The 19,020-nt window shown below is 35.9% G+C and overlaps 1 protein-coding gene across 5 annotated transcripts; it reads right to left on the bottom strand.

The window, feature by feature from the left end:
* Nucleotides 1-211: 211 nt before the first annotated feature.
* On the bottom strand, nucleotides 212-18,130 carry LOC115444928 (voltage-gated potassium channel subunit beta-2). 5 transcript variants are annotated; one of them, XM_030170926.2, is made up of 19 exons: nucleotides 17,854-18,130; nucleotides 17,678-17,772; nucleotides 16,099-16,200; nucleotides 15,705-15,839; nucleotides 13,614-13,725; nucleotides 13,396-13,528; nucleotides 9,331-9,404; nucleotides 7,539-7,772; nucleotides 7,344-7,437; nucleotides 6,218-6,366; nucleotides 6,000-6,079; nucleotides 5,660-5,792; nucleotides 5,295-5,431; nucleotides 5,121-5,217; nucleotides 4,937-5,052; nucleotides 4,735-4,871; nucleotides 4,034-4,196; nucleotides 3,391-3,457; nucleotides 212-3,321 (listed from the first exon to the last, which is right to left on the bottom strand). In XM_030170926.2, the coding sequence occupies exons 2-17, from the start codon at nucleotides 17,684-17,686 to the stop codon at nucleotides 4,085-4,087; spliced, it is 1,854 nt and encodes a 617-aa protein (XP_030026786.2). In that variant the 5' UTR covers nucleotides 17,687-17,772; nucleotides 17,854-18,130; the 3' UTR covers nucleotides 212-3,321; nucleotides 3,391-3,457; nucleotides 4,034-4,084. The 5 variants fall into 5 exon arrangements, with proteins under 5 accessions (XP_030026786.2, XP_030026787.2, XP_030026789.1 ...); XM_030170927.2 differs by having other exon boundaries at nucleotides 6,218-6,345; XM_030170929.2 differs by lacking the exons at nucleotides 13,396-13,528; nucleotides 13,614-13,725; nucleotides 15,705-15,839; ... (1 more) ...; nucleotides 17,678-17,772; nucleotides 17,854-18,130 and adding exons at nucleotides 11,527-11,743; nucleotides 12,032-13,378.
* Between the last annotated feature and the right edge of the window lie 890 nt (nucleotides 18,131-19,020).

Here is a 19,020-nt window from a genome sequence, read left to right as displayed (position 1 = left end):
ATCTCGGGCAGACCCGATGGAGGGATGAGACTGGTTAATTGACTATTTACCGGTGTCATTGCATGTCATTCTTCTTGACGCACGTATTTATCACACACATCCACAAACACTAACAAGCAGTAAGCGTGTGCTGACACAGCTCTACAACACGCGTAGTAAATGTACTGTGCGGACTTGATTCATACGAGGGAAATAAATCATACAAGACACATTGACGAGTAAAACTTTATTGAATGACATATTAAGTTATGATTATGTGTAACACATTTATTCTGGCTTAAACATTAAACACAAATATAACGACATATAATATTATGAATACGTCTTCTCTGCATGCACTATTTGCTAGTTTATGTTACTAGGGTAACGTGTGCCTATGTATTTTCTGATCAACTTTAGAAGCAAACATATGACACTCGTAGACGTACCAGCCTGTCGTGTCTTCACTGTAGATCTTATTTTTTACATAGTCCATAGGTAGAAACAGTAATGATGAAATTATTACACTACAGTGACACTATCCCATTGTAAATACACGTGTCATATGTGACACTATTTCATAGCAGGTACTCGACTCCGATCCCTTAAAATAGATCTTACATGATATACTATATAAAACACTACCGTTTAGCCCGTTTCACCGAATAGCTCCCATTATACAAATTGTAATGCTATCTATGTCTAAATGTGTGAACTAATATGTAAGAGATTGGAAATTGATTCGAAATTTCGACCCAAAATAACAAATAAATAAATTTCAAATCTTATGATTGTATCATGAGACAAGAAACTAAATACAATATACAAATTGCCAAAATACATTAAAACAATTAACTAGCATGAACTGTACCTACTATTGAACGAATATAAACTCCCGCATTTCAATGTTAGAGCACACAATTGCACAACGAGAAGATCATAAAATTACATAACATTATTCTTGATATTATGGTCTATTTGGGACATCTGTATACAGAAACTTTAAGCTTCAGGAACGGCTACATTTATGTTACTGTAACACGACCTAACGATTACAATAGTTTATTCCATTTTAAAACACGACTAAATACTATTTTTGTCATATTGAAAAAATATTTAATTATTCATAAATCGAGTTATCGCTTGAATGCAATAAATTTTATATTATTTTATCATTTGTATCTATAACAGATCTTTATATATTATAATATTCTTAACAATATATTTTATTAATCGGTTATTAATACTTTTTGTTACTTTCTTATATCAAATGATTAGGATGTGAAAGAGACCACGCAAAGTAAAGGTTAAGACCTTTCCAATTTGTATATGATAATGTTACTTACATATAAGAATAAGATATAATCTGTATATGTACATATAACTAGCTTTAATTGTTCTGTGATAATATTTTTATATATTATATACCTATTCAATGTAATATATAGTGTCGTGGCTATTTTAATCCGTTATACATAAAATTTTGGTACAATTAAACATTATAGTGTTACTACACTTAAACATTATAAGATATATAATAATGTAGGTACTAACATTCATATATGACAATAATAAATTAATTTAGCTTTATAAATATCTATGTCATACATATAAAAAATATAATAGTTCGCATCGTTAAGTGCATATATAAATAAAATATATTTATTCCTGAAACTTTAAAATGAAACCACTAAAATATATATTTAACTGTTAACCGCAAATATAATTTAATCTACATATAGTATCATAATGGTTAAAATTGAATGAAGCACTGGTCGAAAAATTCGAACAAGGTGACTGTCCCTAACAAGATTACAATAGGTACCGATTATATGTCGAAATCTACGCCTTGCTAGTCAGCGCTCTACGCTTCAAAAGGCTATTTACCTACATAGTAAACTGATGTTTATATATATCGTTAATACTAGTGAGTTACCGACATGTTACCAATACGCGTTAAAGTTCACAGTAGTACACATGAATATATAATATTTTAGACGCAACCAATTACCTCAATGCAAATTTAAATAACTGAATCGTTGTATGTTCATAAAATGACATTAAATTGTATGTTTAAGCCAGAGAGTATTAAAGTTGTTAAAAGATAATCGTGAAGTATTTGAAGCATAAAATAATTAACTTATAAACTACTATATTATAAAACCCCTAGCTTCTGTTATCCGTACTTCCAAAGGAATCATTTAAATTTGAATTCTACCTATTTACAAATATAACTCACTTTTCTATATTCCAATACTTTCTACAATATACGTTAATAACAACGACGCACAACAAAGTCACTACAAAGACCAGTACATTATATTATCTTATTTGAGATTGGAATACATACTGATGTGTTAAATGACAATAATGTCTCTACTATGTTGAAGTATTGAACAATAATTTACAATAGAATTCTCTTTTAGAGGTCTACTTGAACGGCGCAGAGGTCATTTTCCTGCCGATTTAAATTTCCACAGTATCTAAGATAGATCCCTCTTCTGGTTTAAGATTACAATATAAGATATTATGATAATATAATATATATAATATATCCAATGTAAAGATCTAATTCAGTATCCATAAAAATATTTTTACGCATCACAGATCTTTGTAAATCACTTTGATTCTCGCATAATCTAGACCTTTTAAAATTGTTCTGAAATCGATTTATCTTTTTCGTCCATTATGAATACTTTAATCCACGCATATATAAATCTACGGAAAATTATTTTCAACATTATCTACTGTATTATTATCAAGGGCAGTATTGATCTTGATAATTTTGAGTTGGAAAGGTCTGCAAAGTGTAGTTCTTAAAGATAACAATATTCTGGCTGAATAAATTCATTGGAATTTTATTGTTACATAACCCCACGATGTCTATTGAAGATGTGGCATGATGGACTACGCTGTACCTACAAATTAGGTCAACCGAGGGACTTGCATCATTTTTCGTTTCCGTCCTTGCATCCTTTATATGATGACACCTTTTATGCTTCATTACATCCCTAATTTTGTAGTAAGTGTTATAATTTACGAGAGCAACTCGATCGAATTGATATTGAGTTGTTTAATATTTTATAATAGGTACTGGTTGTCTGTACGTACAGTGTTCGTTCTAAGACCCTTACAAGTCAGCCGGTGAGGCGAGGTCGAGCCGTGACCTCCTTCGGTCCCGCGCTACGGACAGTTGTCCTGACGACGAGCGCTGTAGCGAGGCAGACCTGGGTCGAGCCGTGTCGGACTTCGATTTCTTCACTTTGCTACCACCGGTCGCTGGCTGCTTGCCCTTTAATGATGAGACTGATACCACCACGTCCGTTGATACTCCATCTTGTTCTATATAAAATAAAACCTTATCAAAATCTTGTTCTCTTATAAAAAGATCGACTATGTATAATTCCTTACCAGTACGCTTGATGACTTCGCCAGCATTATTCAAAAAGAATTTTGGTTTCGCTTCTTTAAGTGATTCCTGGAATGTAAGGTGTTCAGGTAAATTAATATGATGCATCCTGTAGCGTGGAAGCGTTAGTAACCATTTCGTCTTCATTTAAAGTGGTCTCATTCTATTTATGGCACATGGTGTTAGTTTATAAATTGTATGCAAGGTAAAGTAAAGACAGATTATTATGCTTGGTGCATTTACAATAACTGTAGGTATCTTCTATATAAGACGCAGTGTTGATAGGTACCTTTGCTATGTGGCTTTGAGCCAAGTAGTATGTAGTTCTTGTTTGGGACATTTAAGCCAGTATAATTAGTGGGCATTTTCAGAGCTAGAAGGTAAGTGCAGTGCGATAACATAAGTACATAGAAATTAAACGTTTAAGGCGAGTTACTTTCCAGCAGATAACATACTTAACACTAGTCGTATAATCCCATTGTTAGAAAAAAAAACGAAAACATGTTTGAAAAAATGTATAACACATAAAGTTTTATTTTCATGTACCGCGCATTTTTTGAATTTACAGCGGAGTTAAATATAGTAAATATATTATAGTTAAATATATTAAATAATTTCTTAACTGTACATACCGATGTAACATACCTTTGATTTACTAGATTTGGAAGCAGAGTCAGTGCTTCCGCGCCACCACGGTCACTGAATCTCACAGAAGGCCCGCCCTGACTCTTTGACGGGCGTGGACGCCTCTCCCTCGCCAGCGTTGTCCTCAGGTTTGGGAGACCCCGTGCCAGATGTAGTGGCGCCGCTTGAAATTACATTCTACATTTTACACGACAAGAATTTCGTAGCTAGGCCATTAGTTCCTCATAGAGCGCCAGCAAACACTAAATATTTTAGTAGTTGATCGATTTCCTATTAGTGGGTGCATTGTGGGTGGGTAATCAATCGTGCCAGTCGTTCCAATTATGGTAAACGATTACCATTGAACACGAATGCACATTATAATGTCATAGAATAGTTGCATTATATTTTGGTAAAGGAAAAGGCAATGAACAATGAAATTTGTTTCAGTACCGGAATTATTAAAATAATCCATGATAAAATTCATAGGAACGCTTATTAAGAAACGACAGTAATGATTATATCATAACGAAAATAATACTAAATCATTATTGCCATTATCTGTTTCATTTAGACCGTAACGAGGAAAAGCAACAAGAATTATGCATTGGCGATAATTGGAGACATACGGAACCAGAACAAGGAATACGTCACACAATAAACGTTGAAAATCGTGTGATTGTAATGAAGAGCTATTATACTTATCGAGGTAGGATACTAACGTCATGTCAACGCGCACGGTGTTGGAGTTTTGTTGCGTGCGCATCGCCAGCGTGGACACCATCGGCGGCCGCTGCGGCTTGTTGGCCAGCAGCCGCTCGATCTCCACCATCACCGAGGGCGTCAGCTGCGGAACAATCTGGTACCACGTCGGTTATGTCACTATCCTTAAATAACGTACTTACGGAACTCCACAACACTTACCTGCAAGGCGTGCATGTTCTCTTTGAACTGTTCCACGCTGCTCGCTCCCAACAGTAGGCAGTTTACCGATTCATTCTTTAGACACCAAGCCACCGCCAACTGGCTCATTGAGCAATCTGTTTGACATTAGTAAAATGTAGAGTCGAGTTTTGGAAATATCTTTCAAAATTATCCTCAAACTTACTCAGTGAAGTGGCCAAATTAGCCAAATCGCGTAGTTTATCTCCGTATGTCCGCGGTTCTTCGCCTGCTACTTGTTCTTTGCTACCAGAACTCCTTACCTAGGCACATTAAATAAATGAAGTTGTCATATTATGCTGAAGTCTACTTATCCTTCACAAGGCAATGTGATACTCACTTCGGGAACGGCAAGGTCCTCTTCACACCAACTGAATGTGCTATATTTTCTGTTGAACCGTGACTTCGCAAAGAGTCCGGTGATTTCCTCGCGACCTAGTCCTTTACCTGTTGTGATAGCTGACCACACCATCATCCCTGATGATCATTAATTTGTGTTATCATTTTATTACCAATACAAACATCTTAGTAAATCACATTATGGATTGGTTCTATAATGTTTTATTTAAATAGGCTCTCACAATGTGCAATAATTGTAGAGGTGGAAGTCAGTCGGTTGGAAACAGGAATAAATGTGTTAATTAGAAGTACATTGTATGTTTAAAAACCATATGGATATTAATGATTTGTGGAAACTGCACTTACCTACACCAATTTTATGGTAGAGCTCCGGCATGTAGAGTTCAGGTTTCTCTCGGCAGAACATGTGGTATTCAGTTTGCTCTACAATCGGTGTTATACAATTGAACTGTCTGCAATTCGTATACGCATCCATTATCTACAACATAACATTAACTTTGTACCCAACTCGTTTAAATGATTTCGTCTGTAGCTAAATGGCTGGATAGCAACTGTTTATATGCCATAATATTGTACATGTAATATGAATTACAATTTACGCATGTTAACAAGTACATACATACAGGAGTTGATATAAATATGCTTTGTAAATAAGGCACGCATATAATATAGAAGCATTATTTACCTCAGACGGTGACCACCGTGCCGTGCCCCAGTACATTACCCATCCTTGATTAATGACAAAATTCATTGCACGTACCAGCTCTGTTTAATTGCAAATAAAAATATATTTTAAGTATAGTCTAAATGTGCTAAAATAAACATCTACATAAGTTTATTTCCATAGTGCGAACTTAGGCGTAACGCGTCGTGAAAACGGTTAACACAATAATTGCGACTGACCTTCCATCGGGCAGACCGGATCGACCTTGTGCAGGAGCACCACGTCTATATACTCCACTTGCAGTCGGGCCAGCGACGACTTTACACTTTCAACAATATGTTTACGAGACAGACCTCTTTCATCCGACCTGTTATTAGTATGAGCAAACCTATCAGGAGAGTTCAAAACGTATTAGGGGCTAGTCAGCGGTCAAGCACTCATCTATAAGCGTAACAATTTGAGTTATGTTGTATTGAAAGCAAACACGTAACGGCAGAAAGCGTTCCCAAACATGTCTTTATTAAAACCTAAGACTAGTTGTTAGTTCCTTGATAGCTGTATCCAAATGTAAAAATCAATTTTATATTACTAAGCAATATATTTAATAAAAGTATAAAAAGTAGTAACTTCATGCGGAATTTCCTAAAATTATCTACTTATTTATTTCAATGATAAATGTCTTTTACATAATGATAAAATCAATTATGAATGTAATAAGAAATCCCCACGTTTTAATCCCACTTTCCCTTACAACATTGGCGATGCGGTGATAATATTCCCAAACATAAAATAACTGAAACCTTGCTTTTTTAAAACAGAGTAAGCGTTTATTTGTAATGAAGGATAATATATGGCTCCGGTCGCTAATCGTTATACAGTTCGAGTTGCTAAGATAAATCGTTTTATGACAAATCGCTCGCACATTTGAATGTGGCGCTATTAATATTCAGTTTTCATATATTTTCAGTTAATAGATTTGAGATATTTGATGGATTGACCACTTTAATTAATCAAATTGGCGGCACAATATAGAGTGTAGGTACGTGATTTTCATTAAATGCCAGAAATAGTATCAGGAAAGAAGAAAAGAAAAGCAGTTAAAAATTGGATAACTGTTTAATTGTAAAGCTGATGTCGTTCAAAAGTTTTGTTGCAAAATATTATGTATTAAAACATTTTAAATGTGTAGGTGTAGTTTCAGTGGCAATATGGTATTGTAAAGTTAAAATGCAAAAATGTGGGCAATGTTGTAAGGTTTCATGGTGTTGGAAAGTTAAAGTTTACTAATCGTGACTTTATAAAACATTTGAACCATGCATCTCTCATCATAAATCTCATTAATATGAATTGGTGTTTGGAACTTACTTTGTACTCCAATATATTTTTGTAGTGATAATGATACTTGTCCTCCTTACATTTCTCTTCTTCAAAATCCTGCCCAGTTCAGCCTCTCCTTTAGCTGTAAAAATACTAATATAAATAAAATCCTACTTGTAAATACTTTTAGCAAGAAAAAATTTCGAGACTAAAAATAATAAAAGATAAAAACATGTCGATTACCACAGTGAGCTTCCGACAAATCAAAGAGATTGATTCCATTTTCAAGAGCTGTCATAACAACGTCCTCAGCACAATCTTCATTGAGCATAGTCCACATTCCAAGCCCGATGTTGGGGACCCTAAGACCAGACTTTCCGAGGTTCTTGTATCTCAAACCGGGGGTCACAACCGAAGGCATCGTGGTGTGATTTCCCATATAAGTGGACATATGACGGGACACTGTTACTTCGCCAGCTGCAAACAATAAATATTTAATAACTAGCTTCCGCCCGCAGCTTCGCCCGCGTGGATTTCGGGTTTCAAAAATGGAGAAGGTGCTCAATTTGTCAGGATGTTTTTTTTAATTTATGGTGGTATGCAGGTGGTCCGATTGTCCGGTCAGGGTCTGATGATGGGATCCTGGTGAAATCGAAGGAACTTTTAACCATTAAGGTTGCACACGAAATGACGGAAGCTTAAAAATGGAGTAACTTCTCCCGTTTTCCCAACATTTTCCATCACTGCTATGCTCCTATTAATTGTAGCGTGATGAAAAGTATACTATAACCAGCTCAGGAGTATGAAAAATAATTGTACCAAGTTAAGTTAAAATCCGTCGAGTAGTTTTTGTTTCTATAACGGTTATACAGACCGATAGACAAAAATTTTACTAATTGCATTTTTGGCATCAGTATCGATCCCTAATCACCCCCAGTTATTTTGGAAATATATTTCATGTACAGAATTGACCTCTCTACAGATTTATTATAAGTATAGATAGATTAACTAAGAGAAGGAGATTTTCAATTTCAATTCTAATGTCTGTTTCTCCATTTATTATGTCTTTGCACTTTGCACTCGCACTATCATTCCAAATCTCCATCCAAAAAACAAAAGAAATAATATCGTGAAGCCAACCAAATAACTAATGATATATTAAATTTTGTGACTGTTCAATTTAGTCGAGTCCGCCAGATCACTTTTGTTGAGTTTCAGAACGCGACATTACATTATTATATTCTGTGCTCCAACGCACACTCCTTTGATGTTAGGAACACACCTACATTGCTTAGACAACAGTGAACTTTATACAATAGCAATAAAGCTCAAATTGACTCTACGTATTAGTTAGAAAACGTTTGTATGGGAAATAGAAAAATGCTGTTTTGAGGATTTTCCCGGCAATTATTCGAATTTTTCTCACCTTTTAAACCTTCCCTAGACCTCCACGAATAATTCAAGACCAAGATAAGATAAATCCGTTCAGCCGTTCTCGAGTTTTAGCGAGACTAACGAACAGCAATTCATTTTTATATATATAGATTCACTGCAGATTGATGATACGATACACAATGTATCGTATCATCAATCTGCAGTAAGTGATAAGTAATAATTTATGGTCATCTTATTGTTGATGAGACTGCCTTGGTGGCGTAGTTGTACTGCATGCGCGGTACGACAACGCTCTGAGGTCCTGGATTCCCATCCTGGGTCGGGCAAAGTGATATTTGGGTTTTGCTGCTGCAGTATCAGCCGGAGTCGGGAATTTGGGTCCGATATGGCGATAGGCTCACTCTGTATCTCATTTAGGGACGGAATACACTTGGTGAAAAGGGGGTGCCAAGATTTCACCTCTGCATACCCCTTCGGGAATAAAAGCGCGGTGTGTGTTTGTTTTATCTTAGATTGCAGAAGAATATCTCCAATGCGCAACAATCCAATCACCGAAGGAGATTGTTCTCATATAGATTCTTGTAAATTTGATGCCACATTACGTGCATAAATAAACTGGAATCTGGCATTATATATTTACCTTGATCTAACATATGCTGGGAATTGGCGCTAAAGTCATCCATGCAATCCAGCGATGCTATTGGAGCGCGACATCTAAACAAAGAAAAACATCGACATGAGTATTAAACTTGTTGATATACCAATTGTTGTTTATTTTTTTAATGACAACATTCCAAAATATTATGTCTTAGTTTTTGAATTGTGCGTCGTTATTTTTAATAAGTTTTCGTGCATCGATTGTTTATTAGATTTGTTTTTTAATTACCACGGAACTGCATATAAGTAAAATGCCATGATTCTTGAAGCCAATTCCACAATGGTAGAGTTATATATTTTTGTTTAGTTTAGGTAACCTTTGTAACATTTGTACGATTTATAAGATATACATATCTATTGCATATTGTATTGGTACGTCTAAGAATGGATGATAGATCAATAATTCCGGTCAAGGTTCCTTCGCAGTTATAAAATAAGAGACCGATAATTTTAGACACTAATTTATTACGTATTTCTTTAACAATGGTATTGATAACTTTTCAGCGTCCAAAGGTAAAATATTTTAGTGTTTTAAATATTAGTTTATGCTTTTATAAATAGCTCCGATATCATTAATCGCTTTGTAGGTTTACAAAACCGTATTCAACTGGGGTCGAGCAGCAGCAATCAAAATATGTATTTATTTTTCGTTTCCCAAACAGAACATACGGGGGATTTATTGAATATCCCATACGGCGGAAGATATAGTTTATTGCAGCTGTGCCGACCCTTTCGAGAATATAGGCGTGAGGTTTTATTATAAGCCGAAGACGGTTTGAATTTGGATAAAATCGAGATCATTAATTTATAATAACGTTAATTACTGATGGTATTTAATTACTCAGATGTGAAATCGATTTGACGAAGTGGAAATGTTGTCATTTTTGATCCGCAAGAGATTAATTTAAATATATTTTTTTTCTTTGGTAAACAAAGTCGTTATTGAAATATTAGTGATAAATACAAGACTATTTTAAAAGCTAGTTCTGATGATCTAAACGATTGAATTATCTAATACTGATGATACTGTTATAATATAGCGGGTCTATAGAAGCGTTTCACGTGATATCATCAGGTGGAACATATTATGTCCCTTACCTATAAAAGTTTACTTAAATAACATGGCATGGTATAGCTTCCCGTACTTTGGCCTAATTTAAGTGAACTTTTGTATGTAAGAAGCATAATATAATATGTCATTCCTGTTGATATCACTCAATGCTACTCATAGATCCGTAGCTCTACATTTTATGAAGTGTAATGAGATTACCATGTTTTACTTGGTATGATACGTGACGATAAGTAACTAATGAATTTAAATGACGCCTACTTCTAAGACATGACAGTTAATCGCTAAAATTACTGTTAAATTCTAGGTTGATAGTTGGTGTAGGTAAATTATGATTTATGTTGCACCTAAATGTTGGCATGCAATGGATGTGAGTTCCTATTTTTTTATTGTTTTTGCAGCCTTAGACCATCGCCATAATTACTGAAGTTACTAGTTACTGAGGTTTAGATATTTGTACTGATTACTTATTAAAAAAAAATATGTAGATCGTACAAAAGTCACGCATTCATCCCAAACATTCCCATATAGATAAATACTCAAGAGGATTTGTACAGGGTAAGGAAAAGGCTTGTGTGAAATAATGTGGAAAGCGACCGAATGACACAACTCAAGGCAATACCATACCTGGCATCCGCCGCCACCACCGCCCCTCCGATGAACCAGCATGAGCAAGCTAAGCAGTCAGTATTACTATTTTGGCCGGTATCTTAAGTGATGGGAATACTTTTAATCGCAAAATCAGCGATAAGAATGTAAACATTGTGAACATTCCTTGCAAATTCTTCATCAATCCAAAGATATGGGCCCTTTCGTGTTACCTACTCGCATGCGACGATCGCAGTGCGCGATGCGGCGTGGTGCGCTCTCAGCTTTACTTGCCGTTGGGAGAAGACATAACAATTTTTTTTTGGATTTTTAATTATCATAGAAGTCGATGCCTATTATATTTAAATATCTCATACACTGTATGACGGTATTGTTATGAGAAAGCATAGTTTGTGTTAGTTGAATCTACTGCGCATGTATTGGCGTCGTGTTGCGCAGATGACAGCTGACCGGCGATAGTACGTCTTCTCCCTACAGGGCTTTCTCGTGGCGTCCAGTTACCGATATATGGTGGGCATTGGGTTGGAGTCGACGCTGACGCTGTCGGGCAGCCCGAGCGGCGTATGCGGCGTACATCGGCTGATGGTAGACTCGCTGCGCGACATCTGCGAGCCCTCCTTGCCGACGCCTCCCTCTGCCCCCTTGCTTTGCATCTCGTGTCGTTTCATTGCGCTCCTATGTTTTGTTACGGCATCTTATCTCCCTAAAGTCATCTTATCTGTAACGAAATGTTCACAAGTCTCGGGACGCCCCGAAGACGACGCCGCCGGGATAGGACCAGGGTTTAATTCAACACACTCAGAAACAGGTAGACATAGAGAAGCATGCATGCCCTGACGCTAACATCTAGTCCACTAAGGGATTACAGATCAAGTGTTGAATGCGGTAATAACATCTAAGCACTGGACTATAATCACAATTAAAACCAAGGAAGGTAGGTACGTCAAACAGTAGTGTAGGTATTGATCACGTTAGGCAGTTTTGGCAGTCGCTGTGAAGCACTCACCGGGGCTGGCCGGGCGTTCTACGTACTGAGTGAGGAATGTTGCGGAGCCGGCTCGGAAACAAACTGCGTCGTCAGTAGAATGGACTGCGGACGTGCCCGACGGCGGCTGCCGATAGCAGCGCGAGGGTGGTGCGCACGGCGCGCCGCGATCCTAGCGCCACCACCCGCACATGCGCCTTCAATGCTTTACCGATCTGACCTATTTCTAGATTCTGCCCCAGACGTTACAAAAGATATTTATAATTTCGATTCATCTGTTCTTATGTAGCTCACGTTTGATATCATTATCCACTTCATAATAAATTGATAATAAAATATGAAGTTTTCGTAAACTTACGAATGCGTGTTATGTAACGTACGAACATAAAGAGCGCACTAATCGATACAGACATTTAGTTAGACGGCCTGGGTAGGAGCTGTGTGCCGAGCGAAGTTTCAGCTCGGAGGACTAAAATCAATACAGATGGCGTTCAGGGTGCAATTGCGACGCATATACAGGTGTACCTATGCTCTGAGCGATTTAATTTAAATGTACAGCATGCGTTAGTGGAAATGACTGTTCTATACTTCTTAATCCCCATGGCCAGATTTAAATTAGTTAGATGTTTCTGAGGCATGCAATTACTGAATTATTATATATTACTGAATTCATACATGAAAGCAATCGCCATCCACATATACACATTTCGATGTCGGACCTATAAAACCATACAACTTGTTTTTTGATGATGATGTTGTATAGAATGCAAATTAAGGAATATATAATTCATTTTGATGTGATTCTGGTACTATTTATAGAGAAAATCAATGAATACGTGTATAAAACTAAAGTTTATTATATTAAAATATAACAATGGCATGTAGTCTAATTACAGTATGTAGACATTAGTAACTCCCCAAATAGAAGGAAATGACTGGGCATGGTTTATTACAAACACAGAGATCGCATTGCTGCTCTATGAGAACTAAGACAGAACACAGTACTTTTTTACATAAAGCAGACGCGAAGGTAAGGTTTGAGTGAAAATGACTTATGATATGACATAATGAAAAAGATTTTTCTTTAATCGCAAGTGCATCGTTTGATACAGCTGAAACCGTATTTGGTGTTAAAAAAAATTACCGAGTTCGAGAAGCGTCGTAATTTCAACTTTATTGTATTTAACATAAAAGACATACGCATAGAATCGAGCGTGTTGTACGTACGAAACATAATGTATTCTAATTAACATTTCACTAAATATATAAAACACTCTACCCTTAATAATTTATATAAGTACTATATCCGAATAATCAATCATGTCCCATACTATATATACTAAGTAAAACATTTATTTAAACAGCTATGTGGTTGTGTTAGTTACCCGGGACACGACGGTGCACGCCCGAGGGTCATCAGTCTCTGGGGACTGACATCGCTGGCAGAAGCTCTCCATGCCCTCGCCTCGTTATTCACACAAGAGTTTTCACAACAAACGTCACTGTCCACTGATTCGTCTACGAAACCAATTGATATGAATCCATACATTTAAATTAGACAAAGAACTTTCAATAATAACTGAGAGAACAAAAAACTACTTACCTCTACAGGAACCGAGTCGCGACAAATTAATGAATATGCCATCGCTTTCTCCAATACTCTGACTAGACTGAGGCTTCGTGAGTTGGGCGCTGAAAGCCTTCTTCAAGACACTCTGCGTAAATAGAAACAAAATAAACACTTATCTAAATATGAATTAGTTGGGAAATGTTTCGGGTGGCCACAAGCGTGTCTAATGTTTAGGAGACGACCACTAGTAGTTAATCATTAATATGAATCTTGGTACGCCTTCCTTGTTAAACAGTGATGAGGTATTAGATGTGATGCCTAGGACGTACAAATCGCATATCTTATGATTCGATTCGATATCGAATTACCTTCAAAAGGTGCTAAACAAATTAAAAAATGCGTTTTGTCCTGGACGGAATCCTAATATACACGGAGACTGTCTCCTTGGCCTACTCGTAGTGCGATACAGCTGCCGATCTGAGGTCGTAGTTTCAATCCCCGGGCGGGTAATGTGATATTCGGTTTTCTGCTTAGTATCATAATCGGAGTTTAGAATTTGTACGATACGCCTTATTACAATATAACATGGACTAAGCAAGACGAACATGTTCACTGGATGGGCCTCTGTTTACTACCTCGAAGATAAAAAGCGTAATTATGTATATTGACAAACTCGCCTAATATCGCTATTAACTCATCTTGTGATTGTACTTATACCTCTACCCATCCCTACATAAACATACGCGTGTGATAAAAGAAATACACCTATGAATATAAAACGAGGTCATGTTCTTAAATGTCAGGTCATATGTTCTAGGTCGGAACGTGTGCCTGTAAATGAAATCCCAAATCTAGAGAGCTGTATTGATTTATGGCAGCCTCACCCTGTTCACTATTTTTAGCGACCGGGCCGGACGGAACTGCAATATACATAGGCAATATGTATTCAGACCCCCTCACAACTACATTGACATCACACATACTACCAAACCGTCGTACTGATAGACAGCAGGTATAAATCAATACTGCGTTCTATTTATAATTATTGCAGGCTACGGTCCCGGGAGGAAGCATGAAACATGAATTAAGAAGATTTTGCATTCGGAGTACCCTCTTTACGTACACATTCTTCCTGTAGGTCGATTATAAGAATTTAATACAAAATATGGTAGTAATGGAAGTACAATGTTTTGGAAGCATAACGTCCATAATTTCACTGTTCACAAAAATCTACTAAATTAGAAAAGACCGCTCATTATTGTATGTCGTAAACAATCATCTTCCATTTCTAATTCTAATTTCTATGTTTCTTAAAGGCAAGCACCGATGCAATGATTCTTCTGTGAATCTGTATGAGCGGTAAGGCGAATAAGCGATTTTTACTCGATTATTAAAACTCTATTTCAACATGGCTTTACACAATGAATGTAGGGTCGCGCGCCAAAATACTTGAGTAATATATGCAAACACGATTCGAATTTATTTTTTAATATAGGTTGCATGTATTGTCTGGGAGATCCAATTTGGGATTTGAACCCAGAACCACTTAGAATCGAGAGCTCACATACGCTGAAGGTGGCGACTAGTTTGGAGACGTACACGTATGCAATGGAATAACAAATTACCAGAATTTGTTGTTGTTTTTGGATAATTGCTGTTTTATAAGTACTTCTACCGAAAAGCTGCAGTATCGTGTGGCTTTTGCGTATCGATTTGATAAACTGCAAGGTTTAATTCCCTTATTAATCATTATGAGACTTAACATTAAAATGAGAGTTCTCACATATTAACTTTCAGACCTCAGGATAACGAGTACAGGTCCCAATGTAGTGCTGGGTTGTGTTGCTATTGTACATGAGCAGGCGCACTAGTTATCAATATTTCGCTGAAACTATATGCAATTATGGGCGGTGCCTACTTATGAATTACCGTCGGATGACCCACTCCGCGCTCGAAAAATAACCATATCCGTTTCAATAAAACATACAGTATGCATGCATTATACAGTACTAATTCTTGATGATGTTAATGTGTATACTTACAATTTGACCATATGACCAGTAGAAGTAGACAAGTACCTATTATTTTCGAGAATTTATGTTAAATAAGTTCTATTGTACTTACTCTGTAGTGCTTAGTAGTGTCAGGTATAGACGGACGACTATGCTTAAGCCTGGCGGCTTGCCGTTGCAGGTCGCACAGCCTGTGATGGGACCACGAGGTGTTCATGCCCCTGAGCTCTTCCACAGCTTCTGCTATCTACATCCAAGGGGTATTTGGCTATCGATTACGTTAAAATTGCATTTCGATCTTTTACCTATTACCCTTTCCAAAAAGAGACGGAATGTTTATTAGGTGCTATGTTTGTTTGTCAGTTTTGTTTTCACGAAATTGTTTATTAATTATAGTTACAACGACAACATGCTTTTGGATGAACATAGATAAGTACATTATAAAATAAATTATAACAACATTTAATATTACCTAAGTGATTTTATTATAGTGACTATATACAGACCTCCCGTTTTTGTTCTTCCTCTGCCTCTATGGCACGCTGATGGAGGAGTTCTCTGTCGAGTTTCCTGACCTCTTCTGCTTCCCTTGCTTGGCATTGTTTTTCCTAGAACAGCATATTGTTTTAGGTGAATTCTTATAAACATGGCTTTAATGGTTCTTCAGTATATCATTTCGCATATATGCACTCTCTACCAACCCAATTGTAGAACAGTCATTTTCCGTATACGAATTTATCATTGTTTATATTCAACAAGTGACATTTGGGGCATTCCATGTGAAGCGGGCACGAAAAAAAACTCGATGCCTCAGATTTTCGTAATATTTGATTATGTTATACCTGTATATGTCCTAGATCCAGGTACAAAATATTATTAAAGTATAAAGCCTGGTAAGCGAGTTAAAGGACTTTGAAGTTTTGACTGGCCGGCTGGTATACGCCACTTCGAATCCAATTATCAAGTTTTTAAATGTTACAATAAAATAAATAAAGAAATGAAATAAATACTTCATTTAATGAGCTTTTTTATTGTATTTTTGGAAATTGAAAAATGTTATTTTTTTCTTTGAAAAAAATGTGTTTGAAAGTTTCAAACTTGAATTTCACAAAGTTGGAATGCCCCATTTCCAAGCGTGTATTTATGATCCCTCTCATACACTGTGACGGAAAATTGAAGAATGTTAGTGTCCTGTGTGTATGTTACTTCGGTAATTGAAAGTCGGTTCATGTTAGTTCGTAGGATACCGTAGTCTTTAAAGTTGATTTTGTTAGTACATACTCCTTTACATTTTATGATCGCAATTTACATTTAATTAATGAGTTCCATTTCCAAAATCACGATAAAAAACAAATCCAAAAACCGTCCATCGTAAATAATGAAACGGAAAATGAATTGTAGCGATATTCAACTATTTAAATATTGGACTAAATGAAATAGAAATAATTATTGTGGATGATGGTCCATGGTCCAGTCTGTTACGTAAAAAGTAACAAAATAACAAATTAATTATTCTTGAAAATAACTAAAATCATATAGCAACAAGAGACAAGAAAAAACGCGATTAAATGATATCAAAAGTCCTCGATATTTTGGAAGTGATGGGGATTTATAAAGGTCTGTTTGGCAGTGCTCTACCTTTCAATACATCTTCCCTAAGTTTTTTTTATTTATGGGACACTATACTTACATTAAAATAAATAGAAGACATAAATTGATATAGCAACACCACTGAGATTAACGTTTCCGCTACGAAATGCAGGTAAATTAAGCGTATTATTTGTGGGTCACATTCTATTTTAAATGCTATGAAGAGTTGGTTTTGAGGAAAATAACTTTTTTTAATGTTTGAGAAAATAGCAATGGACGTAGATACCCAATATATACATTTAACTATAAAATTTGTTTTAACTATCCAGGTCCGCTTTGCCCAAATATATCTAATTGTCACACAGGTGTAGCTCAGATGGACATAATGCTAAACCACTTATTATATTGAATTCAGTTCAATAAATGTAATCTATAAGTAGTAAAAGTTTTGTAAAAATGTTGGTTATTTATATTTCATAATGGCCGTGTACTTACCTTTTGCATTTGCTTTTCATGTTCGAGCTTCTGTTGTTCCAACTCTTCTTCTGGTATCGGTGGCGTTTCATCCCCGCTGGAGGTGTGTTTCGCTCCTGAATAATAGTTCTAATTACCATTACTTGAAAACCCATCCACTAACCAATGTATTAAAATCGCCAAGATTGTGTACCTACCAGCGGGCGAGTGGTACGATATCCAAAATTGATGCGCCAGTTTTAATAACTTAAATAACTAATTAATTCAATGTGTAACCTTACTTGTGAAGGTAAAAATGCGTGAGAATAAAACTGAATCCCAAACGTTTACCCCACCGCGTATAAACTGTGTGAATTTATTCATAGATGTTTATTTTCATGGTTGATGGTACGTGTATAGTGAAGTTATGTATGGAACTGTTTGGCAGCCATCCAACCGACCAACGACACCACCTTGACCGTACAGCATCCTTAGGCAATACAATAAAAAACAATAAGTATATCAAAACTATTCAAATATCTCAGAAGCAAATAAGAAAAGGGGACAACAGGTAGATATCTATCATATTAGATGTAAAATATATATAATAGATATTTAATAATAAGAATAAGAACGAGTAAATTTTATAAATTATATTTTTATTAAGTGTTAAAGCGTACCTACTTCATTAAATAAGTTTATTCACGCATCCAGGTTCATGTTGACTCGGATGTACCGACATAGATAATAATAACACTACAGCTCTACCTAGTTACTCATCCCGCTGCAGAGTTTACGCCTCCCTAGATCCACCTTTCTCCCTAGAGAGTAGGGGTACGGGATATTGTAAACACTAACACAGGCCCACATGCTGCACACATTCATATCTTATGTACTAGATTATAGAATCTAGATGCTAATCTACCTAGATTTATTTGAAATGAAAATAGTCATATATTTAAATAAATTAATACAAACTTCTCACAGTTCTTTGCATGATAGTACATTATAATATTATTGTTTTTAAAATAGACCTACATTTCCGAAAATTCATGGCTCAACAGTTGTGGTTCATACTTCCCGCCATTTCGAAAGCGTCGTTTCCGTCGCGCGATACGTATTGATTTCTTGCCTGCCTTTTAAAAAAATAATAAATGGGATTTTATTTGTAAAATCCTGATGAAACGCAAAAATATATTATCGAATTATTTAATCTGTACAAAAGTATATAATTCTTGATACGCAAGTGGAATTTAGTATTAAAAAGTAGTTTATGCAATTTGTATGACGCAGTCGCACTGGAGAAAAATTATTGTCTGTGTGTATATCGAGTATGTCAACCTTTACATATAAACTCTCCACGCCCCTCTCAGAAGTACTTTAAA

This window comes from Manduca sexta, chromosome 27, assembly GCF_014839805.1.
Source record: "Manduca sexta isolate Smith_Timp_Sample1 chromosome 27, JHU_Msex_v1.0, whole genome shotgun sequence".
Taxonomy (NCBI): domain Eukaryota; kingdom Metazoa; phylum Arthropoda; class Insecta; order Lepidoptera; family Sphingidae; genus Manduca; species Manduca sexta.
This window is presented reverse-complemented; position numbering and strand designations above follow the sequence as displayed.

Bases quoted from the DNA above. Each gene is read 5' to 3' on its own strand.
- LOC115444928 (XM_030170926.2), bottom strand. The intron at 6,367-7,343 runs GTAAGTTCCAAA...CTCTCCTGATAG, and splicing joins AAAATATATTGGAGTACAAA to GTTTGCTCATACTAATAACA. The intron at 5,053-5,120 runs GTAAGTTTGAGG...AATGTCAAACAG, and splicing joins TAATTTGGCCACTTCACTGA to ATTGCTCAATGAGCCAGTTG.